Raw genomic sequence first — 27,750 nt, forward strand, 5'->3', positions numbered from 1 at the left:
CCTGTAATGGACTGTTCTGGAATAATCTGCTTAGAGGAGAAATTTCTTCCTTACTCAAGTTGGTTGGTGGTTAGTGTGTGCCCTTGAAGTCTGAAGTTCATATCCCTTCTACATGTGTATACTATACATTTTATCATACCTCGTGTCACTGTGGGATATTACTTGTATAAACATCTGAGAGTGTAAGCAGGTATTAGAGTTCTGCCCATTTTATTTTTCACTTTTAAGACAATAGTGTGAATGTGTGTGCAAATGAGGGGCCTCCCATGGACTCCTGGCAAGCTGTCAGTGTCCCTCAGTGTTGCCAAGTTTGTGCTCCCTTACAGATATTGAGAAGGTAGGCATGGTGCAGAGTGCACTCAGCACTTAAGAAGACACACTTAACTTAAAAATTGCATCTCCCAGAACGCTTTTTACCTACAGTGTTTATAATGCCTAGGAGGCTAGAACCTGATGAGATGGAGGGAAGGGGCCTCTATTTTGGTCTGGGTATATCTCCCCCCTCCTCCCCCCTTTGTCTTTGGCACTATTTTGCATATAATTAGTTTCTCTTTCTCCTGCACAGCTAGTCACCTTCTTCTGATGTTTGTATGGATCTTATACAATAGCAACAGGGGGAGAGAAATTTTAACAACAAAAGGAAAAAGCGCTTGTAAAGCCACTCAGCAGGGGGACTCAAGTATTTGTAGACCTGAAACTATTAAATTTATTTTTAGAGTGACTAGATTTCAAGTGGATGGTGGTTCCTTGTATAACAAATGTTGTTGTGATGAATGGGTGTATGCTTCACACCTAACTTTAGAGTGGGTCTGATTAGATAGAGGGATTGCATTGTGTTCCTGAGGGAAGAGCATTGTCTAGTGGTAAGAGCAGGGCTCTGAGGGTCAGGAGTCTCAGGTTCTGCTGCCATTTCTGCTACTTGATGCACTGTGTGACACACCTTACTGGAGATAACCTATGTGAATTGGGGTTAGATTAGTATTTATTTTCTAGAGAGGAACCAAAATCCTCTCTTTAAAAACATCTGGTTCTGTAAAATGTGTTGATTCAGGTCCAGAGATTAGATTAGAATATTTACTCTGAATGGAGAGTTTGTCATTCATTTATCTTTGACCTAGTGTTGCATGAGTCAGTGTCTCAGGGGAAAGTTAATTAGTCCTTAAACTCTGGTGCTAAAACCACTGTTAGACTCAGGACTGCTGTTGTTTTACATGTATATCGGTCATTGACGTCAAGTGGAGTTTTGGATCAGCCTGTTAGAAAAATGTGCAGCCAAATACCAAGATGGCTTGCTTGTTCATGGGCATTTGCCTGCTGACAATCCAGGGCATGCACAGTGTCAGAATCCTATTGATTCCTTTTTCTAACTAAGCAGCATCAGCAATGTCCTGAAACACCTTTTTCCATTTACTACAAACAAGGCAGTGCCTCTTCCACTCAATCAACCTCACCATGGCGATCAGTGCCTTTATTACTGGTGGGCTGGAATACTGAAGTGAAGGCCACACTTTGCACTTTACCTCGTCCAGGATGCAGCAGCTAGTCTCCTGCCTGGAAGAGGTCAGCAAGAGCATATCATACTAATGCTTCTCTCTTCGCTGGCTTCCTTTTCTGAAGATCCCGAATAAATATGCTTTCAGGGGATCTAATCCATGGAGAACATTATTGCATTGTCTGAGTGATGGATGAAATAATAGCCTCCTTGGTCTTTACTGCCTCATTTTATGATGGCTACGGGGGGGCGGGGGAAGAGGGGAGAGAAGTGAACAGTTTTTACTGTATATTCTGTTTACTGAAATATACCTGGTCTCAAACAAACTTCTTGAAGTGGATACTACTAAACCAGGCTCATTAGCTTGTGGTAACAAAATAATGTTAATTTCTTGTTGTTCTCACTAAGTTTTTCTTATTTCCATAGGCTTGCCACCACCAGGTCCCATTCCAGGTAGGCTTTTGATTTGCTTTTAACAGTGGCAGTGAGTCAGAATAGTCCTATCTGAGCACTGTGTGGCTGCATCTTACCTTGAGGTCAATCAGACTTAGGCTAACATAAGCACTGATAAGCAGTGCAATCTCAAACTTCTTCAACTGTTTAACTTATAGAGCACAATAATGATCCATTGGGCCATTTAAAACAATCATTTTATCTTGGAAGAATAATCCAGAAAGCAGCTTTGGTTGGCAGAGGACATCATGAAAGCTTCTTGGTTAAATTTCAGAAGACCTAACTTGTGCCATCATGGGATCTCACATAGTGATGAGTCTTCTGCCAAATCAAAGTGCTTCATGTAAGATTTCAGAGAGAGCATGAGAACAAGGGGGCAACAACGGCTGTTTTCACTGGAAGTTTTCTTTCCTGTGACATACAGTAGAGTTGGTGAACGTTAACAAACCAAAAGTAAAAAATAAGCTTGAGCCCAAGCTGGAACAGCCCCAAACTTTGAAGAGCTTCAAATCCTGATTGGAACTTCTCATCTGAATGTAAACAATATTGCAGAATGGATTCTTTTTGTTATTGAATGGACCCTGCTCATAGTGGGCTTGATCTAGGGAAATGCCACCTCTAGCAAAGCAGAGTACAAATCCCGACCTACTTCTGGGCACTGCTGTTGCGAGTTGCAATTCTGGTTCCATCTAGATTAAAGTTGTGATGGGCTGGAGGGGAAAGAAAAGGCTTTAGCTACAGTGGAAGCTTCATATATAGTAATTGGACTGAAAACAGTAATGCGTGGAAAATACCCTGTCACAATTTTTGCTTCTGTGGTAATTAGAGGAAGGTGCATGACACACTAATAAGTATCAGTGCTTTCTCTCAACAATAGCAACTGTGCTAGATGAATGAGTTTCACAAATGTTACAACTTTCTCTAGTCATATTATCTACAGATTAAAAATCTTTCAAAAATAGGGAAGGGGGGAATTTTGATGACTGAGTGTCAGAATAACTTAAGAAAACACATTCTTTTAAAACAACGAAAACAAATGTTTACACTGGAACAAACCAGTAGTTCACTTAGCATGATGTCCTTGCCATAGGTAATGGCTTAACCAAGAATTTCTTGGTTGTTTGAAACTGGTAAAATTTTCAAAATCACCTAAGTCTCATTTTCAAAAGTGATTTAGCCACTTTGAAAGTCAGTTGGATTTAGAAGCCTAGGTACGCAAGTCACTTTTAGAAAGTGGAAAGAGATCATGTGGGGGACTTCTAACATCCATTTAACTGTCTAGTTTGTGCTCTGCCCTACTATGGTTTCTGCCTTCTACAGTGTAGTTATGGTCAGAAAAGTGATTTTTCCCAAAAGAGTACAGTAGGCTTCCGTGTTGCATGTCACATTAAATCACTGTACAGATAGAACCATCACTCTGTTTACAGTCAGCCCTAGGGATTTCAACCTGGGATCTGAGAGCCAAGCCTTCAGTCCTCCATGGGACTGCACAGGGTTAATGTAGGGGGAAATTTTCACTCTGTACTTGAGTTGATATTTTGTTGTTGATGCGCAAGCCGGAATAGAGTCTAGCTCTTTTTTCTTTAGCTGTGCTGTCTCTGTAGGGCAAATAGGAGTAAAAAGCAGTAGAGGTTCAATGGTAAGGGCATATGGCTCTGAATACACTCGGGTGTGAGTTTGTGGAATAAGAAGGTGCCATTTCAACATAACTGTTCAGAGTAGAACTGTGCTTTAATTGCCTAATTTCTGGGGGAGTCTAGCCCCACAGCATAAGCCTGCTGCGACCTCATCTTGACACTCTGCTTTTATTTATAGGGCTGTTCCCTCCACCTCTGGCTCCTCCACCAGCTCTCCTCATTCCAACACTTGATGGGTAAGGCAGAAGCTTTCTTTGAGTAAATAATTTTCCATCCTGGTTTTACGCAGCCAGGTGCAGCTAGACAGTAGAATGGAATTACTCTGAGTGGGAGGCATAGGAGGGAAATAGGAGCTATCCTGTTTCTTTCACAGTTTTAAGAAACACGAAGAATCTTTAAGAAGTGCTAAGAATCAAGGTAGCTTAAGGAGCAGGATGTGGGGATACTGTAACTAGGTGTGCTACGTAGTAGGGGACCCATCAGCATGGCCACATGGTATCAGGGAATGCTAGGTTTGTGTTTAGAATATTTGTAGAGTAACTTACAACCTGCATCTGATTTGGAAGGGGAGCATGAATTGCCAGGTTTACAGTGAACTCTTGCTCCAAGGCTTTAATCTGTTGCAACAAACTTCGCCCTTGGTTTGTCAGTTTACTGGTATCTTGCCATGTCACACACGTACTAGGAGTATGTTCACAACCAGTATTCAGAATTGTATTGTTGCTTTCACTGTGTTCTTAATAATACCATTTTGCATTTCCCTGGCAGTTTCCATCCAAGGATCTTAGAGCACTTTGCTACTGTGAATTTATTTCTTACGAAGCATTATTAGCCTCATGCAGATTGGGGAGGACGACGGAGGACTAATGCTCGTGGAGGCAAAGGGTCTTGCCCAAGGACACAGAACAGGCTCATGGCAGAGCCAGGAATATAACTTAAATTGCCAGGCTCCCAGTCCACCACACCACGTCTTGCCTCAGGGAACCATCTGTGAGGTGAAAGGATGTGACCTCTGGTCATCTTGCATGACTAAAGTTACCAGATTGCCTTACCCCCGCCCCAAAAAAAAAAAAAAAAAAAAGAGGTTGGAGATCCTTGCATGAAAAATGCTATGGAGGGCAAAATGTGATTGTTTAAGTGTAGCATAACACGTGGCTTTATAGCTATTAAAGAAAATCTTTATCATTTCATTCAAATCGCCTTCCTCAAAGGATCTTTGTCTGCCACCATCCGCTAGAGATGAACTAACTCGTTCCTATATTACATGAATTTACACAATGTTTTGCCCAAAACATGAGTGAACCTAAGTAGAACCTTTCCTTAGACTCTGATAAGCTTTCCTAACTTCTAATTTCTAGCACGATCTTCTGTTTTTACACTGCCTCTGGCCTTTTCAAGACTGACCATTTTCCTGAATTTTGGTATGGCCACTACAGGGCATCATGGCAAAGAGGAAGGAGGATCTGTGACTAGAGGGAGGGGAGACTGTCGGGGCTTCTGGCCAGAGCCAGTCCCTCCCTTCTGGTCTCCATCCTCTCAGCAAGACCTTCCACTCTGTCCTGCCTCTCCCTGCTGCCAGATCCCACATCCAGCCTCAACCCGGGGCCATGGAGGGAAACTACAGCAGCCAGGAGTGGAAACTTGTTGGCCTGGAGACCAGGCAGGTGTGAAGAACCCAGCTTGGATTTCAGGAGTTGAACAGAAGCAAGGGGGTTAAGAGGAGACTTGTGGCATCTGGGGGGTGGGGAGAGGTCCTGTCTTAATCTCTCCATTGAGTTAACAGTAAGTGTATTGCAGGTTCCTGCTCTGTGTGCTAAGCTGATGGCAGGTAACTGATGTTAGTAACTGGTGTCCTTGTGTTCTCTCCAAAGCCAACCTGCCGGCTACAATAACAGGCAGCCTCCACCATTTGGATACAACTCTGCAGGTGAGCACGGCAGCCGCAGGATGGTGGAACTGACTGGGCATGGGGCTGGCCAGAGGATTGTTGGTAACTTGCCCTTGTGCTAGGCTGACCTATGCCTCTGTCACTGTGACCTTTGAAGCTGTGTCTGCGCTCCAGACAGCCCAGTCGCTGACAGTGGGTGTTGGTAATGAGCCTAGCAGTAAATGTTCTAGACAGTCTTAGATCAACTGCACTCTCTGAAGTGACTCTGACCCAGGTGATGCTTGTAATTAAATAGCTCTCATTCCTTTATCAGCTCTCAGTACCCAACTCCCATGTCAGCAACAGAGAAGCTTCCTAGTGCAGCCATGGGTCCCTGTGCCCCTAGTCGTGATCCTGGCTTTTTCCAGGGAAGAACGTGCCCCCAGCCAAATTTCAGACTTTTCCTGCATGAGTCTTTGAAAGTCCCTCTCCCATCCCTGCTGTATCTTCCCTCCTTGCTACATGTACACACCCTGCCTATGCACACACACAAGCATCTGTCTCCTTAAGTCTCCTGATGGAAGAGGCAGTAACAGTGTTTCAGTAGATTTCCTTCCCCACTACAACTCTACCCATGCTGCCCACGTCCTTTCTTGTTTCTTTAGTAATCAGCTGGCTCCTGCCCTGGGTTAGCGGCACTTGCAAGTGGTGCCTATCCTATCTATCAGGCAGGATTGCATGCACTGACAGCTTCCTCCCCCCCTTGGGGGAGAGGGAGGTAGGGACTGCAGAGCATGGGCATGAGGCATCCTGAGAAACTGCAGCCTTCTAATCTAGTATTCCCTCAAATAAACATCCCAGCAGCAGCCTGTACCATCTCAGGCTGTGACCTTGATGGCCCTTTACAATGAAGCAGGACAATGGCAGGTCAATACTTGAATAAGACATCTCCAGGGAGGTTGGTGGTGGTCTGGGATTCACTAGGTGTCACTCTTCCCTTTGCCAGCACTGAGACCTCTGCATGATATTTCAAGGCATTTCTTAATTCAGTATCTGATAGAGCAAGAACCTGGGATTTACCTGCTGCAGGCACCAGCCCTAACCCTGCAAGGGATCAGGGGCCAGACCCCTTGCTCTCTGAGCTAACAGAGCTGGCTAGGAATCTTGAAGACCAAACCATAGACTCTGCTGGCTGATCAAAAAGAGAGAAACTGCCAGGGCTTCTCAGGATCCTTTGTCTCGTCCTCCTGCTCAGAGGATGCTGGCTGGGGAAGGAAGAAATGATGGGGCTTTCTGGGGGAGGACCAGTAACATGGCCAAGTGGGCAGGTGTCAGCAGCTCCTAATTGAATATCCTTAATCAGTGCCTGGAGTGATTGCAACAACATCTGCCTCTTTCTGGCCTAGGATGATGCTTAAAACTCATTAGAATATCATACATGAATATGCAAGGGGGAAATCGGGGGCTCATGGGTAAAGAGGTGGGGGTTGGGTTAGTGGTTATTCAAAGGGAGTAGTCTCACTTCCTGATCCAGCAGTACCACTAACTAGAGCACCTGCATGTTACTGGGTGAGTCCCAATCCCAGACCTGACCTAGGCCAAACCTGCTTAGGTTGCAGGATCTGACGAAATTGCTGCCCGATGTGGCCTGGGTGCAGAGAAGCATGTCTTCTTTCCCCGCCGGGTCAGCACTAACCCTTCAGACAAGTGAAGGTTCTGCTCTCTCACTGCAGATTCTGGTTTCATCAGCTACCCTCCTATTTCCACGTCTCACGCGCCCTGGGTGACGACAGTGGATAAGGGCACGAGCAGCTCCAGCAGCAGCCACTGGGAGTACTCCGGCTCAAGGCGTGAGAGAGAGAGGGAGCGGGAAAGGGAAAGGGAGAGAGACAGAGACCGGACTCCAACTACCAGTGAATACAACAAGTAAGCACGGTAGTCCACATGACACTGCAATGGCCTCCCAGGGAGGGGGCTAGGCTCTGCCAGATGAGAGCATGGAAGTTATTACCACACTTACAGTTGTCTTGTTGAAGGACTCAGTGCTCACATGTCACCACCAAGTCCTGCTGGGAAGTGACAGCACTGATCAATAGCTAGAGCACAAGAACAAGCGATAGGACACCTGGGTTTTCTCGGCTGTTGACTTGTTATGCAACCACATAATCTCCATGCCTCAGTTTCCCTGCTTGTAATAGGGCTAATGACCAATTATATATCCACCTTTTGTGTAAGGCACTTTGGTCTCTGGATGACAAGTTCTATACAAATGCTGCTATTCTGTAGTTTCAAGATGACAGTTGAAAAACTAAATGTAACAATTTTGATGGGAAACTGCCCCCTTTTGCTGAGCCCCATGGTCTGAAAGCTTGTGGGATAAGGAGCATTGTTCACCGTGAACATGCCATGCAGTAGCAAAGAATCCTGTGGCACCTTATAGACTAACAGACGTTTTGCAGCATGAGCTTTCGTGGGTGAATACCCACTTCTTCGGAAGAAGTGGGTATTCACCCACGAAAGCTCATGCTGCAAAACGTCTGTTAGTCTATAAGGTGCCACAGGATTCTTTGCTGCTTCTACAGAACCAGACTAACACGGCTACCCTTCTGATACTTGATGCCATGCAGTGTAAACCCTTAATGACAATGGGCATTTCTCTGGAGACAGCCACCTTGCTGGGAATTAAGTGTGATTTAAGGGGACAGTAGCCGTGAGAGCTCAGCGGAGAAGGCTGCAAACCGGGGAGACAGGAAAGATTAGACGGTTGCTGTTCTTTCAATGCAGTTGCTTTGCACTCTCCACCGTAGGGCTCTTGTGATGTTACCGTTGTCACAAGCACTGTTGATATTTTTACAAGCGTCACACCCAGCAATGCCAGGAGTTGCTGAAAACATCACCAAAATATATGTATATTCCTGGCAAAGGGTGCTGCTTGCTTTGGCAACTTCCAGGCCACTGAGCTGAGCAAACAAGGCAGTTTTCTTGTAACAAAGAGCTTTTTAAAAAGGCTTCAGGCATTTTGGAAGGTGATCAGGCAGGGAAGCAATGAGGATGTTAACATACTGGAATTTGTAAGGCTCCTGTAATTCTGGGGACATGAATCATGTGATCTGCTTAGCACTCCAGGCACCGTGCTAGCATTTTTAGTTGCTGTAGAGTATGTTGGCATCTAGAAGCTTAAATTGTATTCACCAGGTAGGGCAAGTCACAGTAATCAGTCAAACCTTTTTGAGGCGATAGGTCCCAGATGATACCTCTGTCTTTGATTCCGTCTGATTTTCTTCTTTAACTTGTTTCCGTAGGTTACAAAACAGCATTTCAGGCTTTTTCCCAAATGTTTCCTTTTTGTTTCCAACTATGGGACTGGGGATCTTTTTGGGGTTTAGTATTCAGTGTTTTTATGGGGAAGGGGAGTTATAAGACAGGCATAGGGGAGAAGAGAGTGGGAATTGCAAAATGTCTGCATTTTGGATATGCAGTTTTATATAGAAGAGGGTGAGATGTTTAGGCTGGAGAAAGGGTGCAGACCATAAGCTCATGTGGTCTCTGTGTGCATCGTACCGTTTTCTTAGGCACGTGTATGTGTGTGTTTATATATCTGTGTGTAAATAAATAAAAATAGACTCAAGCAAAGTGATGTAAAAGTAGCCTGAACAAGAGTACTGCAGTGTACAGTCGTGCACTAGCGGAGTGCAGAGATACAAGGACTATGTTTCTGGACCACTTTGGTCATTTCTTTCTAGTTTATGGAAAATGTAGCGTAAGACTGAACAATGGTGAGAGGGCACGTCACAAATGTTCCAGAAAGACCACCTGGGCAAAGGCCAGGTTCTCTGCCACACACCCACGTATAAGAATACTCCTTAGACTCTTTTACATCCTTATAGAAACTCTAAACCATTCTCTTTAGTTGAGATCTCATACACCTTGTGTAGGAGGGGTTGGTGTGTGTTGTGGGAGGGCTATGGATGGGAATAGGCAACGATTATTTCTGTTTATTATTACAGATATTTGCATTAAAGTTGCATGAATGTTTGTTGAAACGTGTGTGTTGATCTGAACTCCAGTGTTGCTTCTGAGCTACGATAAGCAAGAAACGCTAAGCTCATGGACTTGTGAGGGTTTTTCTTTTTAAATATCTGTTCTGATTGTGCCAATAGAGAATTCCAGTCTAAATCAACATTGCACTTTGCCAAGAGGTGATGTTTCCCTTGGAGGGATGGGGGGTCTGCATATAGATCAGGTTGTGAGTAGATGAGGCCCTCGAGCCCCTGGGATTTCACAGGCTCCATGAACATAGCTCATAATGTATTAGAGGGCAGGCTCAAGTGCTAATGAGTAGCATATTCCCCCCTCGGTCTAGCAGCTCCCCATGCCTCACTGTACGCTTGTCTCTCCCCCGAAGTGATGACGAGCGATACCGCTACTACAGTCGAGAGCGAAGCTATGATTTTGAGCGGGATTATCGCAGGAGTAGAGATCGGAGCAGAGAGCGGGAGGATCGCCACCGGGAGCGCAGACACAGAGAAAAGGAGGAGAGCAGTAAACATAAGTCTTCAAGACGGTAAGATTCCTCGTTGGTGGAGCGGGCCCTTTAAGTGGGTGTGGATCTTGGCGCAGGACAGAGGCTGGAATATCCACAGCAAACCTGACCTCTAGTCCATTCTGGCATTGCCTATGCCTGTGACATTGTCCAATATCTGATGCTTCAGAGGAAGGCAAAATCCCCATAAGTAATGCATCTGGCCAGCGATTCGGAGCCATCCTTGGTAGGGGAAGGCTTCCTTTGTATTACTGTGTATTCATTTTGTACATTCTAGAGGAGCAAGGCTAGCTCTGGGGATCTGGCAAGGTGCCATCTGTAGGTCCCCCACATTGGTTCCCAGCAGGGATATTGCTGGTCATGGACTCTGCACCAGGAGACTCGCTTTCCATGAAAAGAAAATGTCAGATTAAAATAGGAAGGAAAAACTCAGCTGTGCTCTACTGGAACAATGGACCTGTCCACTCCAAGGGGTGTGCACAGGATGGAGGGTTCAATCCACTGGTCTGAACTTCACTCCTGGAGCAGGGGGGTAGTGTGGTGCAGGGTTATGGCACTGGCTTAGCAGTCAGGAGATCTGGGTGGTGGTCCCATCTCTGCTGGTGAGTGATACTGCCTGAGTCACTATCTCCCTCAGGGTGTCCCCCACCCCCAGTAAAATGGAGCTAGTGATGCTCTGATAAAGAGATCACTCATGGAGCAGATCAGGGTGTTCGTGAATCTCCACTCCTTCAGAGCAAAATGTAAACCACTACTTGAACCAATCTTCCCAAAATAGCACTCCCATCAACAAAATAGCAAGCCTAAAATCCAGCCTCTGACTTCTGAATTAATACGCTTCAGAATTCTGGGAGCTGCTCAGATACCACAGCGATGGGCATCTTGTTAACAATATAGGTAGATGTTTAGATCTAAGGGCATGTCTAGACTACAATTTTAAGTTGACCTATGTTATGTCGACTCACAGCCTTACTGTGGTGGTTCATGTTCACACTGCCCTCCTAATGTTGGTGGTGCATGTCCTCTCCAGGAGCCCTTCCGCTGACTTAAGAGGGGCAGTGTGGGGGGCCGAGAGCCCAGGCTCTTGGCTCTGCGGCTTCCCCCCGCAAGGGCTTTTGGATCCCTGCTCCCTGCCAGGAGCACGTCAACCACCCGGGTTCCCAGCTGGAGCCCCTCACCTGCCCAAGGGTGACAGTTGAGCTGTAAGCGACAATTGTCAAGAATGACAGCCAACAGCTGATGTAAGTAACTGACACTGTCTCTATATGGATACTGCGTCATCCTAACTACACCGACAGAAGCCCTAGATCACTCGTGGAGGAGGAGTTATGTTGATGTAGTAGGGCACTTACATTGGAGGGAGCAAGGCTGCAGTATGTACACTGACATAATTACGTTGATGTAAGCTGCCTTATGTCAACCTAACTATAGTGTAAACCAACCAGGCCTTAGCATTTCAGGCTGGTTCTCTGGAGGAGGGAAAAAAATGCCTTCTCTTCATGTAATTGATGTATCAGAAAAACGTTCTCTCTGAAGACTGGAGGTAAAATGCTGTTCTGATCTTTCAGGATGCACGTTAATTTCTCCAAGAGGTACTGACTGCTCTCTTGGTGTAAAGGAAGGGTTAGAATCTCACAAGAAGGTGGTAACCACAGTGAAAACCAAATTGAAAACAAATGGAAGCTGGTGCTAGACAAATAACAATACTCCTGATACCCAAGAGATTTGATGTTGTAGTAGAAATACAGCAAATCGCTTGGCTGTACAAGCAGCGTGGACTCCGTTAAAATGATGCCAAAAGCTATTAGAGTGCTTAGATAGGGAATTAGGATACAGAATGCCAGCTGGAAATGAAATGCTGGGATAGATTTTCCTCTTGCTCTCTTTAAAAGCAAGCACTCCCTTGTTTGAGCAGCCCAGAGTGCTTGGATGAGAATTTTGTTCCAGTGAGTAAATGGTGAAATCCATGTAGAGTGTTTTTAAAGGTGGCTTTGAATTACAATTGCATTTTGGAGCCTAGAGCTTGAGGTGATCATGCTGGTAAGATCTGATGTAATTTGGGACTCACGCAGTGGGAGAAGGGGCTGCAGTGCAATTTTCAACCTGCTTTAGGTTAGATTTAAGTCTGAAGAAAATCTGTCATGTTTACAAATGAAGCCCCCATTTCAAATGTTCAAGACCTTTGAGACGAAGGATGGTTGTGTGGTCAGAGCGCAGGGTTGAAAACAAGCAGAAGTAAGTTCAGTTCCTGGCTCTGCCATTGATGTGTTGGGTGACTGGCTAGGAGATATCATCTGTCTCCCAGAGTGCTGGGAGGCTTATCTCCCTGTGCAGGAAATGCTGTGAGATCCTTGGAGGGAAGGTATTAAGTTATCAACATGCCAAGAGTGGTTTCTTTTTATGATAATAGAACGATGATTAAAGCAAGTTAGAAACTGACTTGCAGCCTTGGGATTTTTACACAGGACCTCAGTGTTCAGCAAGAGGTGCACCTTCACCACTGGGCTTGGGAATGCCACTTGTAATAAGAATGTGCTCACATGCTCTGCATGAAGGTATCCATGTGCTAAACTCCATTTACACTCCCCTGGGAGCTACTCATCTGCACTTTGTCCCCTACACAACCCTGCTGCATTGGTTTGTCCATTCTTAACCTGCAGAGCAACTGCAGTGATCATTTTCTCTTTTGAAAAACAAAACCTGGCAGAGAAACCTTCACATATTTGGGAAGCAGGAAAGAACCTTCCCACCTAGTCCTGTGGCCTGAGACCTAGGATGGGGAAAGTTCAGTCCTGGGCCAACACCTGGCTTATTAGCGGTAGAATTGGACTGTTTTGTCCAGTTAGGAAGCCAGCAGTTCTCTGCCAGTAGGATCAGTCTTTCCTTTCCAGCCTGGGTAAGTCCCAAGAGATTCGGCGTAGAAAAACTAGTGTAGGTAAATTTTCAACAGTGTCTCAAATTTATTCTTGTCCTCTCCCTCATCACCCCCTACACAGCCTGCATTCCCTCCACTCCACATATTATTGGAGCCCGGCTTTTACAGGTGGAGGAATACCAAAAATAGTCCTAGTAAACGCCACAAACTGTTCCTACAACAGCCTCTGTCAAATATGTGGCATGTACAGATTACATAATGGTGCACCATGGCAGAAAGGATTTATCAGCATCCAGTTGGGCCAACCTGCGTAACTCCCTCATGGTTTTGACATTCAAGAGTAACAAGCGCATCCCAAAGGAGTGCTGATAAAACCTTTCTGTGGCATCACATTCTCTGTATATGTGATCTCTATCACATTTATTCTAGGTCAAACATGTCATCCTTGTCGGCACCTTTTTTCATAGGTACAATTGAACTTCCATGGCAGTTGGCCGGGCTGACACTTGATTCTGGTTTCTCTACCCCTTTCCCCTCATTACAGTAAGCAGCATGAAAGTGAAGAGGGTGAAAGCCACCGGCGCCACAAGCACAAAAAGAACAAGCGCAGCAAAGAGGAGAAGGAGGCCAGTGATGATGGCGTCGCAGAGGGAGATGAACAAAATGCTAAGGAGTAACAGCTCCCAGCTGTCCTTTAGAAGGGACTTGCTCCTTTGCAAGCAGCATGGCATCTAACTTTATTTTCCAAGGGAAGCAGAGATGACTCTGGTGGCCAAGTATTGAAATGTAATGTGACAGCTCATGCGTTAAGGCTGAACACACAGTTAAACTTGGATACGAGACGAAGTATGGCAGTAATAGTATATGCAGCACCGAGCTACTCTTCTTGTAAAGGACCCTAGAAGAACTTCATTGTATCAGATCCTATGGTTTCTGATGAAAGACAGCTTCAGCTGAAACTAATGTATTTAGGTGATAGGGTTTTTTTGCGCAACCATGATTCCTTTTTTTAAAATGTAGGACAGTAACTGCAACTTGAACTCTATTGTCCAAAGAAAAGTGTGATTTTAGGTCCTCTGTGAGCCAGCTTAGAATCTGGTGTCTGTTAGTGAAAGACTCATCCCCAGATCCATTTCTTTATAGCTATGAAAGTATCTCATTTGTCCGTGGCAGGATTGGCAGCATGTGGAAAGGGAACTACTTTACAGGTGTGTCATTTGAACCTGCTTTGGTCTAATGGCTTTTAAAAGGTAGGGCACATTCAGAGACTTCAAACTCAGCTTTTTTTTTTTTAAACCCATTGAAAATGTAGTTCTACTTACATGTTATACCTGTCAATGGAAAGTCACATTCCGTGGAAGACTGTGGTGAGAGCATGAGTTTCTTTTTTAATTAGGTTGGATTTTTTTTTTTGGTAACAATTGAGATAAATAATCTAACACCTTAAGGAACATGAAGCCCCCGCCAGCAGTTTGACATTGTTGGGTTTACTTATATTCAGCATCACTAAACACCTGTCCAATGCATTTCACTCTGCTTCCTCCCTATAGATCTCAGAATAATGCCATCAAATTCCATGCTCTGTTTGATTTAGGGTTTTTGGGTTTTTTTTTAAACAGAAATTTCTCAGTGGAAGGTGGGGGTTTGTTGTGTATACCTGGTTCTTAAACAGAATACTGCACTTGTTTGTGTGAATCCACAAGTATCTCATTTTAAATATCTTCCACTTCTATGAATTGATATTTAAAAATGTCTTAAATCCTTCCCCAAAATAAGATGGTTCTGAAATTTTACATGATTTTTTGTACTGTAGTCATGCAAGTCTGAGTGTTGTGTGAAGCTTACAACCTTTGAAACTTGAGCCCGTACAGCATGATATTAATTTGTATGCTATGACACTGCATTTGATGGGTCATTAACTACAAAACCTGTGGGAAGCAGAATAAAGCAATTTTTTTTGTAAATGTGGGTTTTAAAAACTTTTTCCATTATCTTGAAGCAACAGAATCATATGCAGTGCATACTGAAGGCAGAGGGGGAAAAAAAACCCCAGACTACACTTAAATGTATTTCCTCCCTTGTCAGTACTCTGTGCAGCCATGCCTCAATTTTAACAGAGCAATTTGGCTCTGGTGATGAGATCTATGGAGTATTTCATGTTACCATTTAGGAGTCAGACCAGGTCAGTAGTGATTAGCTTTTGTGGTGACATCTGTCTAGTTCTTAATGTACAAGAGGCCAGGTTGGCAGAGCACCCAGCACTTGGAGTTCAGGCATACTGTGGAAAGCAGTGCAAGGATCACTTTGTACTAGCACTGCTCTGGCTCTAGAGCGAAAGCTTCATTTTTCGGAGAGGAAAGGTGTCCTTACTATGATTTGGGGGGGAGGCCATACCAAGAACACTTGCTTATAGCAAGGAGGGTGTAAAAGGTATTCAACATGTACCCAATATATAAAAATGTAGGGCTGTCAAGCGGTTAAAAAAAATGAATCGCACTGTTAAACAATAGAATACCATTTATTTAAATATTTGTGGATGTTTTCTACATTTTCAAATATTGATTTCAGTTGCAACACAGAATACAGTGTACAGTGCTCACTTTTTTTTTATTACAAGTATTTGCACTGTCAAAAAAAAAGCAACAGTATTTTTAAATTCACCTAACAAGTACTGTAGTGCAATCTCTTTATCATGAAAGTTGAATTTACAAATGTAGAATTATGTACAAAAAAAACCCTGCACTCAGAAATAACAATGTAAAATTTTAGAGCCTGCAAGTCCACTCAGTCCTACTTCTTGTTCAGCCAGTCGCTTAGACACACACATTTGGTTACGTTTGCAGGAGATAATGCCTGCTTCTCACTTTCAGGTAACACTAAACAAGAACAGGTGTTCTCATGGCACTGTTGTCACAAGATATTTACATGCCAGATGTGCTAAAGATTCATATGTCCCTTCATGCTTCAACCACCCTTCTAGGGAACATGATTCCATGCTGATGATGGGTTCTGCTTGATAACAATCCAAAGCAGTTTGGGTGGACACATGTTCATTTTCATTATCCAAGTCGGATGCCACCAGCAGAAGGTTGATTTTCTTTTTTGGTGATTTGGGTTCTGTAGTTTCCGCATGGGAGTGTTGTTCTTTTAAGACTCATGAAAGCATGCTCCACACCTCATCTCAGATTTTGGAAGGCACTTCAGATTTTTAAACCTTGGGTCGAGTGCTATAGCTATCTTTAGAAATCTCACATCAGTATATTCTTTGTGTTCTGTCAGATTTGCAGTGAAAGTGTTCTTAAAATGAACAGCCTCTGCTGGGTCACCATCAGAGACTGCTATAACATGAAATATATGGCAGAACGTGAGTAAAACAGAGCAGGGGGACATAGAATTCTCCCCCAAGGAGTCTGGTCACAAATTTCATGAACGTATATTTTTTAAATGAGCATCATCAGCATGGAAGCATGTCCTCTGGAATGGTGGCCAAAGCATGAAGGGGCATACGAATGTTTAGCATATCTGGCATGTAAGTATCTTGCAATACTGGCTACAAAAGTGCCATACAATGCCTGTTCTCACTTTCTGGCAACACTGTAAATAACAAGCAGGCAGCATTATCGCCTGTAAATGTAAGCAAACTTGTTTGTCTTAGCAATTGGCTGAACAAGAAGTAGGACTGAGTGGACTTGTTAGCCTCTGAAGTTTTACATGGTTTTGATTTTGAGTGCAGTTATGTAACAAACAAAATTTGTAAGTTGCACTTTCACAACAAAGAGGTTGCACTATAGAACTTTAATATTTGTACTGTAAAAATGGTAAGAAATAAGTTAAAGTTACCTTTAACTGTTGTTCTTCGGGATGTGTTGCTGTAAGGTGGTGCGACTGCAGATCCGGGTAATGCAGTCGTCCATGGTCCTGCAACATCAGGTTCGGCCACAGCGGGAGCGTGATCGGAGGCTCTGCTGACAACTCCAGGAGTGCGGTGTACTAGTGCTGCCTGGGCCATGCTGGGGCAACCAGAATCATGTGTGCCTTGTCCCTGCACAGCTTGAGTAGGACCCTGTGTACCAGCGGGAATGGAGGGAAGGTGTAGAGCAGCTGGTCTTTCCACGGAAGTAGGAAAGCATCTGATAGGGAACCCTGAGAGCGCCCCTGGAGAGAACAGAACACTTCTGATTGATGCGCGAGGCGAATAGGTCGACCTGGAGAAACCCCCCACCTCAGGAAAATGAAGTGGATGATATCTGGACAAATCGACCACTTGTGAGGCTGGAAGGACCTGCTGAGGTGGTCTGCCAGTGTGTTCTGGACCCCTGGGAGAAACGATGTCATCATATGTATCAGGTGGACTATGCAGAATTCCCACAGGCGAATGGCCTCCTGGCATAGCGGGGACGACTGAGCTCCCCCTTGCTTGTTGATGTAGAACATGGCCATGGTGTTGTCTGTGAGGACTGCCACACAATGGCCATGTAGGTGCTCATGAAATGCTTGACACGCTAGGTGTACTGCCATCAGTTCTTGTACATTGATATGCAGAGTCAATCGGATGTGGTCCACAGGCCCTGTGTTTGGAGCTCCCTGAGGTGGGCACCCCATCCCAGAGATGATGCATCTGTGACCAGGTACCAGAAGGGTTGTGGGGTGTGAAATGGTACCCCGTCGCACACTGATGTGGGGTCCAACAGAGGGAAGTCAAAACCTAATCAGGGACAGTGACCACCATGCTCAGGCTGTCTCAACCTGGTCAATATACTGTTGATAACCAGGCCTGAAGCGTGCAAAGCCGAAGTCTGGCAGGCCTAGTTACGTAAGTGCACGAAGCCATGTGCCCCAGAAGGCTGAGGCACATCTTTACCGTGGAAGTCGGAAAGTTTAGGAGACTGCCAATGATGCTTGCCATCGACTGAAAGCATGCGTCCGGCAGGAGAGCACGGGCGAGTCTGGAGTCCAGGACTGCCCCGATAAATTCTGTTCTCTGGGTTGGTTCCAGAGTCGACTTCCCATTGTTGAGCAGGAGACCCAGCCAGCGGAACATGCTTAGGGTGAACCGAACATGGGATTGAACCTGGTCCCTGGTTTGGCCTCGAATGAACCAGTTGTTGAGATACAGAAACTCCTGGATCCGTTGACGAGGAAGGTAGGCTGCCACGATGGCCATAAACTTGGTGAACACCCTGGGAGCCGTGGACAGGCCAAAGGGAAGGACAGCGAATTGGTAGTGTTCGTGATTGACCACAAAGCGAAGGAAGCGTCTGTGTGGCGGGTAAATCACTACGTGGAAGTACACGTCCTTCACGTAGAGGGCGGCGTACCAGTCCCCAGGATCCTGGGAAGGAATAATGGTCCCCAATGAAACCATGTAGAACTTCAACTTTACCATGAATTTTTTGAGTCAACTCAGATCTAGGATGGGTTGAAGCCCACCCTTGGCCTTGGGGATTAGGAAAAGTAGCGGGAGGAAAAACCCCTGCCCCTTAGCTCCCTTGGAACCTCTTTGATCGCTCCCATGGACAGGAGCGTTTGGACCTCCTGTTTAAGGAGTTTCTCTTGAGAGGGGTCCCTGAAGAGGGACGGGGAGGGAGGATTGGAGGAAGGGGAGAAAAAACTGGAGAGAATATCCCTTTTCCACCGTGCGAAGAACTCACCAGTCTGAAGTTATACAGTACCACGCACCGTGGAAATGGGAGAGACAATCTCGAAATGGAGGGGAAGGATCCTGAGTGGTGACTGATACGCTGTTCTCGGGCGCACCTTCAAAAGTTTTGCTTAGGCCCTGCTGATAGTTTGGGAGGGCCTTGGTTCTGACCAGGTTGGTGGCCGGTGGATTTCTTTCTACCACTTTGTCCGTGTCTTCTATAGAAGTCCTGCCTTGGAGGAGGGGGAGGGTAAAACCTTTGAGGCTGCAGCTTAAAAGGCTTGTGCTGGGTCACCAGCATGTGCATACCCAGGGAGCGCATGATAGCCCTGGAATCTTTCAGGCTCTGTAATGTAGAGTCCGTCTTGTCTGAGAACAGGCCCTGCCCATCAAATGGCAGGTCATGCAGGGTCTGTTGCAGCTCTGGTGGCAGGCCAGATACCTGCAACCAGGAGATGCGTCGCATGGCTATGGCTATGCCCGATGCCAGGGTCCTAGCCGCAGAGTCTGCTGCATCTAAGAAGCCTGTAAGGAGGTCCTAGCCACCTTTTTGCCCTCCTCCACTAAGGCCCCAACCTCATCCCTGGACTCCTGTGGAATTAACTCCTGAAATTTCCCCATGGAGTTCTATGAGTTATAGCAATATCGGCTCAGGAGCACTTGTTGGTTTGTGACCCTGAGCTGAAGACCTCCCGCTGAATAAATTTTGCACCCAAACAGATCTAGATGCCTGGCGTCTTTTGATTTTGGGCGCTGGGGCCTGTTGACCATGTCGTTCCCTTGCATTCACTGAGGACACCACTAGTGAACACGGCTGAGGGTGAGTATAAAGGTACTCGTACTCCTTGGAGGGGACAAAGTATTTCCTCTCCACTCCTCTGGCCGTCGGTGGGATAGAGGCGGAGGTCTGGATGGTGCAGATGGGCAATGCTACTTGGGACGGGGCCTCCGCTGAAAGGATGTTCACCACTGGGTCCTCCAACTCCACTACTTTCTCCACTTGGAGGTCCATATTACGTGCCATCCTACGTAAAAGGTCTTTGTGTGCACGAAGGTCTATCGGGGGAGGACCCGAGGCTGTTGTCCCCGCTACTGCCTCGTCTGGAGATGATGACAAAGATGCCACAGGGTCCGGGGGTCCTGTTGCCCAGGATCCGCTACACTGGGGCCTGCGTTGGGGTAGGTGCAGCCACTCCCATACTCCCCGGAAGGGGATGACTTATGGTGGCTTCTGGTACCCGGGGTTCTGAATGGGCTGAGCGGGAGGCCCCTGACAGAACCCCTTGGGTTTGGTGGTACGCCCACGGTGTCCAAAAGGACCATTGTGCAGGATCCTGATTAAGGTCTTGGCCTTCGTGCTATTGACCCACATTACCCTCGCCCTGGCCTGAAGCTGGGTAGGCCGAGCGTGAGGCACTGTCAAACAGCGATGACCGTGAGGGCCAAGGCGGTGCGGGGTGCGTCTGTGTCGACTCTTCGGGGCACGGGGTGGACCAGTACCGGGTTGCTGGAGAGCGGTGCCAGCAAGGCGCCGGGGACTGGTACTGGGTGTTGCTAGGGTAAAAATTATCCGATGACATGCACGCGGCACACACACACCTAATTGGAATCGATGTGAGCAAGCACTTGAATATACACTTTGGTTTCAATTATAACACAATACGAAATATAGAAAAACATTCAATTGGTATTCTATTGTTTAACAGTGCGATTCATTTGAGTTAATCGCGTGAGTTAACTGCGATTAATCGACAGCCCTAATAAAATGCACTGAGGAAGGTAGGACTTCAAGACTTTGGATTAGCAACCAGTCTTCACTTAGCCTGTATAATATTGCAACGGTGGTGGTGATCACCCTTAGATAGGGTGATCAGATGTCCTGATTTGGCTATGGCCCTGGAGGTTTTTCCTTCCCTCCGCCATGGGGGGGGGGGTTCACTTGCAGGAGTGGGTGGATGGATTGTGGCCTGTGCATCTTGCAGGGGAGGTAGATGATCATAATGGTCCCTTCTGATCTTGAATTCTATGATTCTATGATTTTATAGTGACAGTGCTGATATTTGGAGCTTTTTCTTATATAGGTTTTTATTACCCCCATCCTGATTTTTCCTCCCCACTTTCAGCTAAAATGACAGGGAAGAGCAAACCAATGGAAGTCATTCACCTGCCAACCTCCCCCCAAATAAATGCTTTACAATTCTGAACAGGGTGGTAGAGGTACTATTATTATGGACACCAACAACTGTGTAGCTCAACCATCACGGAAGGAAATATGCCAGTGCTAGTGTCTAGAGACACTGCAGCTGTGAGTATGCCTCCCAGCATGTGCTAGCTCTGCTCAAGGTAGTGCATAAAAGAGCAGCATGGACGTTGTGGCATAGGTTAGCCACCTGAGTCAGGTAGACTTTTAGCTGGGGGAATGAAAGGGGTTAGCCCAGCCACTGCCTGTGCCACAATAGCCACACTGCTAGTTCTAGCATGTGCATCTATTGAGCTGGGCTGGCTGCACTTCCACCTGCTGCATAGACATACCCATATGATTATTTTAACCTGGTATAATGCCATTGACTTAATCCACAATTTTGCCCTGTGTCTCCTTCAAATTCTTCTCCCTCCTGACTGCATACAGGATGCTTAGGGACAGAGTGGGGGTATTAGAGCAATGGAAGCTAATACAGAGCATGTCCATACCTGGCTAGGATTTCTCCTCCATGCCTACTGCATTACTGTGCCCTGCACTCGTATTGATTGGCTTCAGGGGAAGAGGATGTGGAATCTCATGAATAACACTTACTGCCCTAAGCTCCACTTGCACCCTTGAGCATTGCATGTTTTTGTAGAGGTGTGGCCCAGTTAGTCACCTTACCATTAGATGGAGCTAGTGGACCAGGGAGGCAGCTGGCCTATGGCTTGAAGAGAGACACTCAGTCTTCTCTGCAATGATAACTTGGTGTCAGGAGAAAAAAAATTGTTAGCTGATGAGCTTTTTTTTTTTTTAAACAGGAGAAAGTACAGAATCCCATCTTCTGTCCAAAGTAGTTTGTAACCATTTCACCTCGTGTGTGCACCTTATTTGTTTTGCCTGTTATACACAGTGGGTCTGTATCTGCCATTGTTGTAGTCAGGAGGTTGAAAAACATTTTGCATAAAATTTTCATAACTCAAAATCTTGACCACTTTTAGTCCAAAATAATTCCAGTGTGAAAGTGGTGTAAAGTCAGAATCTGGCCTGGTGTATACGCTAATGGATGTACAGGACTTGGTGCTAAACACTAGGACGAGGTGAGAGAGGATGAGTTTAACATTTGGAAACAGGCATTTTGCCAGAGCCCTCTTATCTGCTTACCAAAAGGAAATGGAAACTTGCCTCACTTGAAGAAAAGCTTTAGAGGTTAATGCAGGGAGCCAGGGATGATTTAGAAAGGCATCAAGTTGTTTCACAGGCGGTGGAACCTTTGGCAAGTCATTTCATACCTGTAAAATAGGGGTAATAGTGAGGGTGGTGGTAAATGTGGTAAGTACTTGGATAGCTGTAGCCAAGGACACCATTGGTTAACAGATACTATTCTGATTTGGGAACATTTTATACGCTCTTCATATTCACTAGTATAAATCACTACTAAAGGTTCAGGCCAGTGGAGATGCAGGCCCAGGTCATCTTCAGCTAGACCAGCTGTCTTCCTGGGAGATGCAACATGACAAGCTTATTTCCTTCCGCTGGTGGAGGCTAGGATGCTCCCTGTCTTGGTCTAGAACAGTAGGACTGTTGGAGAAATATCCAGTATTGATCAGGTATCCCATTTTCAAACCCTCAGGTAAGAACACTCACCATATTTTCTAGTCATTTTAGAATAACTTAAAGGCATCAAAGCAATTCAACGTTTATTAAGATGATTCTACATGTTCTTGTGTGCAATACAAACAATATGTACTAAGACTTCTTAGTGATGCTGAAGGCACCTAGAAATAAGACAAAGTAATGGTAAAATCACAATGCCTTTTGCAGCATCCCCTTCATTTAAAAACATAGCCCACCACCACAACAGCATGGCTGTTAATAAGGGACAAATGTTACAATAGCAGTGGACGCTGCTCTGAGTTAATAGTAACTAGGCTTTGAATGATTAGATTTCAGTTAGTATTGGTATGCATCCACGTCACCATACCTACACAAACTGATGAAAAAAAATATTTCCATTGGTAATAAATTTACAGAGGCAAAGGAAGAAAAATGCTGCTTGATCAATCTGATGTAAGGATATTTACTTTGTGTATCTTCACACCTGATTGACAGTTTGTGTTGTAATGGTTACAAAACTAATTTTTTGAAATCAGCATCTACTGTTTAATAATTCTGATCCCTTCATAATTTCCCACAACTGAAACTTTAAATAAAAAATTATTAGACCCATAATTTTGCACAACTGATTTTAAAATTCATTAACATTTTAAACAGTTGTCAATTTAAAAAAAATGGAATTCTGCCAAGCCTAACAATAATCTCTCAGATCTAACCAGAGGTCAGAGCTTTGTATGGTCCAAGGCTCTGCTTATGTATCTTTGTATGGAACGAACACACACACACACACACTCTCTCTCTCTCTCCCGAAGTTCTACATTTCCTTCATTTCAGATAGAGGCTGAGTTAATCATACTAGTTTATTCACAGGCAGCTTGCTGACTTCTGAATTTTTACTCCTGCTGTTCAACAGGTCAGGAGTAAGAGGCCCAGAAGTCCCGCTGGCCTAGGAAAACTGCAGTCTAAATCCACAGTAATGTTTTATCAACTGAAGAAAGTGGATGCATAATGCACCATGGAAGCTTTCATAAGAATTAGATCCTGAACTATTTGCTCTTAATGAGCTTTGATAAGAGTCCTCACATATAACCTTTAGCTAAAAGCAAGTTAAGTCACTTGGTGTGTAAACTGTTAATCTAGCAAGGACCAGAACTCTGATCTGCTGTAATGGCTAATTTACAAGTAGCCAGCTCTGTCCTGCAAGGCTCTGCTTAATAAGATGGGAGCTCCTACTCCATTATGTTTTAAAAGAAATCACTCTAGCTAGTATTTTTACAGGGGGAGATGTAAGAAATGAGTTTCCTTTAATTTCTAGTACGGTCCACGCTGATCAGAATGAAAGCTGTAGAGAAAGCATATTTAAAAATGGTTTTCTGTTTAACAGTGAAAACTCTCAATCATTTCTACTAGGGATTAGAATTAAATGTAATATATAATAAATGAAAATATTTGAGGAGTAACTACTATATTCTGAATTTTCCAAAAAGCTCAGCTTATCAATGTCTGATAGCCAAAATAGCTTTATACCTCAGGCTTCAAAATTCTACTATATAGTTAGGCTTGGAAGAATCTGATCATCAGTGTCAGTAGCTATCTATTTCACCATATACACACACAAACTGACAACATTTCCAGCAATAACTGTAATTTACAGATAAGCCAAGAAAGAAAAATTCTGCTTGAGAACTTTAGCGTACATCTACACAAAACAACAAACCACGGCAGAGAGTTTCAGAGCTTGGGGCAGCTGACTTAGCTACACTGTTATTTTTAGCCTTCTGTGAGCCTGTAGCCTGGGGTCTGGAACCCAGCAAGTTGAGAAGGATATTTTCTTTGTATATTTTGACATGTGCTGTTGACAATTGGTGTTTAAATGGTTTATAAAACTTTCGTTTTTTAAATCTGTGTCTGTCATTAAATTATAAGCCTTTCCCCTAATGTCCTGCAACTGAAAACTGAAAGATTTTTAAAAAAGCTTAAACATCTTATCTGTTGAAATTATAAAAAAAAAAAAAAAATTAACGAAATTCAGCTAAGCCTAAATATACTGCACGAAGATCACAAACCAAAATGGATACTGTCCTTTTGGAGGTAGTTCATTTCACAGTGGCTGAAGTGTGGCTGGAGGTGGTGGTATATAATTTGGTCATGTCATTTCTACCCCATTCTTAGCTCTGCTGGGTGGGAGGGAAAAGTGGTGAACAGGAGAGGCAAAAATCATCACTTTCAGACTATCAAGAAACTATGCATAAAAGCAATGGGGTTACTTCCCGGGGGCAGACTTTTCTGGGAATAAGTGAGCCCATTATGTTCAGACAGCCGATTTCTACATAATAAAAGATGGTTTTAGTAAAATCACAAGGCAAGGAGAGCAGAGTTGAGGAAGGGTTAGAAATCTAACAATTCACTTAACTAGCACCAGGAGTAAGGATTTCTGCACAAGCCAACACAATGTGTTAGCACTAACAGGAATTCTTAATCTACCTGACAACAAAAGGATTGAAAAAATACTAGACTTCTATGGGCAAGAAATGTAAACACCATGCGTAATGAACCATTTTATCGGTCCACGTATTTCATTATTAGCGGCTTTTAAAAACAGATACAAAATGGCATGTCCAAGTACACCAGCCAACCAGCGACCCTTGACCAGTGTGTTAAACATTGCTCTTATTTTAGGAGATTAGGTAAGTTTTAGTTACAATCATGGGTTTGGCACAGCTAAAATAGGATTTGGAGGAAAAAAGGAGACTGGCTCAAAATAGAGATGCACAATTCATATAGGACCACTGGAAAAAAATAACTGTCCCCACACTAATCCTGTACTGATTAGAACTCCATGATGAAGTTAGAGAAAGTGCCACTCCAATCTGCTACGATGTTGGATCTAAAATTTAGATATATCAACAAGCTACATTTGCCTTCATCAAGTTCTGGAAATGTTTTCTTCAAATAGGAAATGAAAGCCTACTGGATAGTACACATCATATGACAAGAGTTCAGGGTTTCCTTATCCCATCAATCTAATGATCTTCTGGTCCCAAAGAGGCTCATAAATCAAGTGAACATAGATTTGGCTTTGATGTTTACACAAGACTTCCAGGCCAAGATACAACTGTAAGAGTGACTTTGTTCTTCTGTTCTTTCAGCATGGGAATTAGCTCAGAGTTGCTCATTCCTATAGCAGATACTCCATTTACTGCCACTATTTCATCTCCGCACCTAACAAGGCAAGAGGAAACTTCTGTCAGGACAAAACTCGAACCCCCCATTATCTGTATTACAGCTGCACCCAAGGTCCCATTGTGCTAAGCACCATACAAACCCAATAAGAGACAGTCCTTTGCCAAAGAGTTTACAATCTAAATCGACATCACTTGGGGGTGTGGGGACAGGATGGTCCGCAAAGCTCATGTTAGTGCCATTATTTGCTTTCTTTTTAATTGCTGGGGTTGGGAGGGGATTAGCCAAACGGAGATATAGGAAGGCAGAGGGGACAAGTGAAAGGAGAAGAGGAGGCATTTGAGAGAGGCTGAAATGAAATGACAGGGAAAGGGTGGTTAGGGATTCAAGAAAAGAGCCCGTCAGCACAAGTGAAGACAATCCAGAGGAAAACTGTAAAAAGTAGATGGATGTGAATGATATAATCTGTGTCCCAAGGTCCCTGCTGCAGCTGCTTATTTAGTAATAGCTATGGGGAAGTGCTCACAGGCCTCATGGAGGATGCTGGTAGTTGGTGAGTCTGCTTTACATGCTGGGATTGGACACACCCAAAGTACCTCGTAAAAAGGTCCTTGTTACCGTTTACAAAGTAGTCAGAGCTACAGACCCCAGCTAAAGCATCTTGGAAACAGACCAGGAAAATGAATGCTCTCCTAAGAGAGGGGATAGGATATGCAGGTAACAGCAGGTCTTGTCAATAAGGCACTAATTTGATATCAGAACATAGTTGCTAAATAACTGAAAAGTCCTTAATTGGATTAATGCCTGCACCATTCACTGAAACTCAATCTCCTTGGGAACAGTGCCAGATTTCTGCTCTGACAGTATCCCTGGCAGATGGGCTGAAAGGGCAACACTGACAGCTGCTCTGGAAGGAGCCAGCTGTACATGTTCCTAGCTGGAGGGGAAGACACTGTAAAGGGAGTTTCACAGGGGAAGACAACCACAGAAGTTAAAGAGCCAGTGCATTTCCTAGTGTGTCAACCAGATCAGTTTAACATCCCAAGCAACAGGACTTCCACCCCGCCCCTTGAGAGATTATTCACAACTTAATAAATCTCACTGTCAAGACGTTTCTCCTGATATTCATCTTAAATATCCCCTTAATTTCATCCAGTTAATCCTAGTTATAGCATAATCACCACTTGTAGTATCCTAACTGATCCCTCTCCCACTTGATAATTACACCCTTCACACGGTGGGAAAAAAAGTGTTAAATCACTCAAAATCATTTCTAAGCCTGACTCTTCCATCATAATTGTAGAAATAAAGACAGCTGGTTGTGTGGTTAATCCTAAGAGCTAGGATGAAAAGGAACTTGGATAAATCATTAAATTTTAGCCAGGCTAATTGTTAAAAGAAGCACAATAGCGCAATAAAATTATACACACTGCATCTTAGCTGAGTACTTCTGGAATAGACACACATAACACCATACATACTTTAGTCTTCTGTCATGGAAGGCAGGTGTTGCAGGCACTATGGTTTTAATGAAAAATGGTTGGTTTCCTTTGCCTTCTTCAAAGCCTCCAACAATGCTGAATCCCCAGCTTTCTGAGTTACTTTTACGAAGGACAATATCTTGACAGCAGTGAAGGTAGCTAGAAAGACAGGTACAGTCACAGAAGAGGCACACACAACTTGTTCTTAAGCACCTATTTTCCAGCTAGAATTAACTGCTTGACTAAAAGTCTTCGTTTTTCTTGGTGATGTGGAAACCCGCTGCAATAACCCTTGTTAGACTACCTGCATCCATTGGGGGACAAAGCCTTATCCCACCACAAGTATTGTGATGAGAGTGGGAAGACAGGTCAGGGTTGTTCATGAGTTATCTTACAGCATCATTTTGTTAAAAAAACAACAATAATAATAATTGAAAGCAGTACTTCTGCAGCCCTTATAATTAATCTGGAGTCAATTTTCTGGTTTCACATGTATTATGGGAACTTGGAACAATGGCTGCAGTTAGCAGCCACATATCACAGTTGGAAAGCAAACATTACGTCGTTAGGTAAGGCAACCTTTCTTCTACTAAATGATTCAAACAAACAATCAAATCAGTCAAGGTTTGTTTGTTTCATGCAGGACCTATCATAAAAAGTATCTGCACAATAAGATATTACAGTCCTATGAGAGATTGTTCATAAAGAACATAATCCAAACATTTTGAGATATACCTGCTTCTTGATTTCTAAAATGTCTGATGTAAGCCTGCTCGACA

The 27,750-nt window shown here is 44.3% G+C and overlaps 2 protein-coding genes across 5 annotated transcripts in view; one reads left to right on the plus strand and one right to left on the minus strand.

Moving 5' to 3' along the window:
- Positions 1-14,835, plus strand: part of LOC120372288 (pre-mRNA 3'-end-processing factor FIP1-like) — a 32,645-nt gene extending 17,810 nt beyond the window's left edge. Inside the window, exons 11-16 of the mRNA XM_039489268.1 lie at positions 1,919-1,945; positions 3,761-3,818; positions 5,454-5,509; positions 7,183-7,375; positions 9,855-10,013; positions 13,412-14,835. Coding sequence (XP_039345202.1) covers positions 1,919-1,945; positions 3,761-3,818; positions 5,454-5,509; positions 7,183-7,375; positions 9,855-10,013; positions 13,412-13,544 — 626 coding nt within the window. The 3' untranslated portion in view covers positions 13,545-14,835. The remainder of the gene's footprint in view (positions 1-1,918; positions 1,946-3,760; positions 3,819-5,453; positions 5,510-7,182; positions 7,376-9,854; positions 10,014-13,411) is intronic.
- A 9,805-nt stretch (positions 14,836-24,640) lies between these two features.
- LOC120372655 (ligand of Numb protein X 2-like) overlaps positions 24,641-27,750 on the minus strand; it is a 40,383-nt gene continuing 37,273 nt past the window's right edge. For all 4 annotated transcript variants that reach the window (XM_039489949.1, XM_039489952.1, XM_039489950.1 and 1 more), the window contains exons 9-10: positions 26,972-27,130; positions 24,641-25,529 (exon numbers count right to left, since the gene is read on the minus strand). In XM_039489949.1, the coding sequence (XP_039345883.1) occupies positions 25,394-25,529; positions 26,972-27,130 (295 nt within the window). In that variant the 3' untranslated portion in view covers positions 24,641-25,393. The remainder of the gene's footprint in view (positions 25,530-26,971; positions 27,131-27,750) is intronic.

This window comes from Mauremys reevesii, linkage group 9, assembly GCF_016161935.1.
Source record: "Mauremys reevesii isolate NIE-2019 linkage group 9, ASM1616193v1, whole genome shotgun sequence".
Lineage (NCBI taxonomy): Eukaryota > Metazoa > Chordata > Testudines > Geoemydidae > Mauremys > Mauremys reevesii.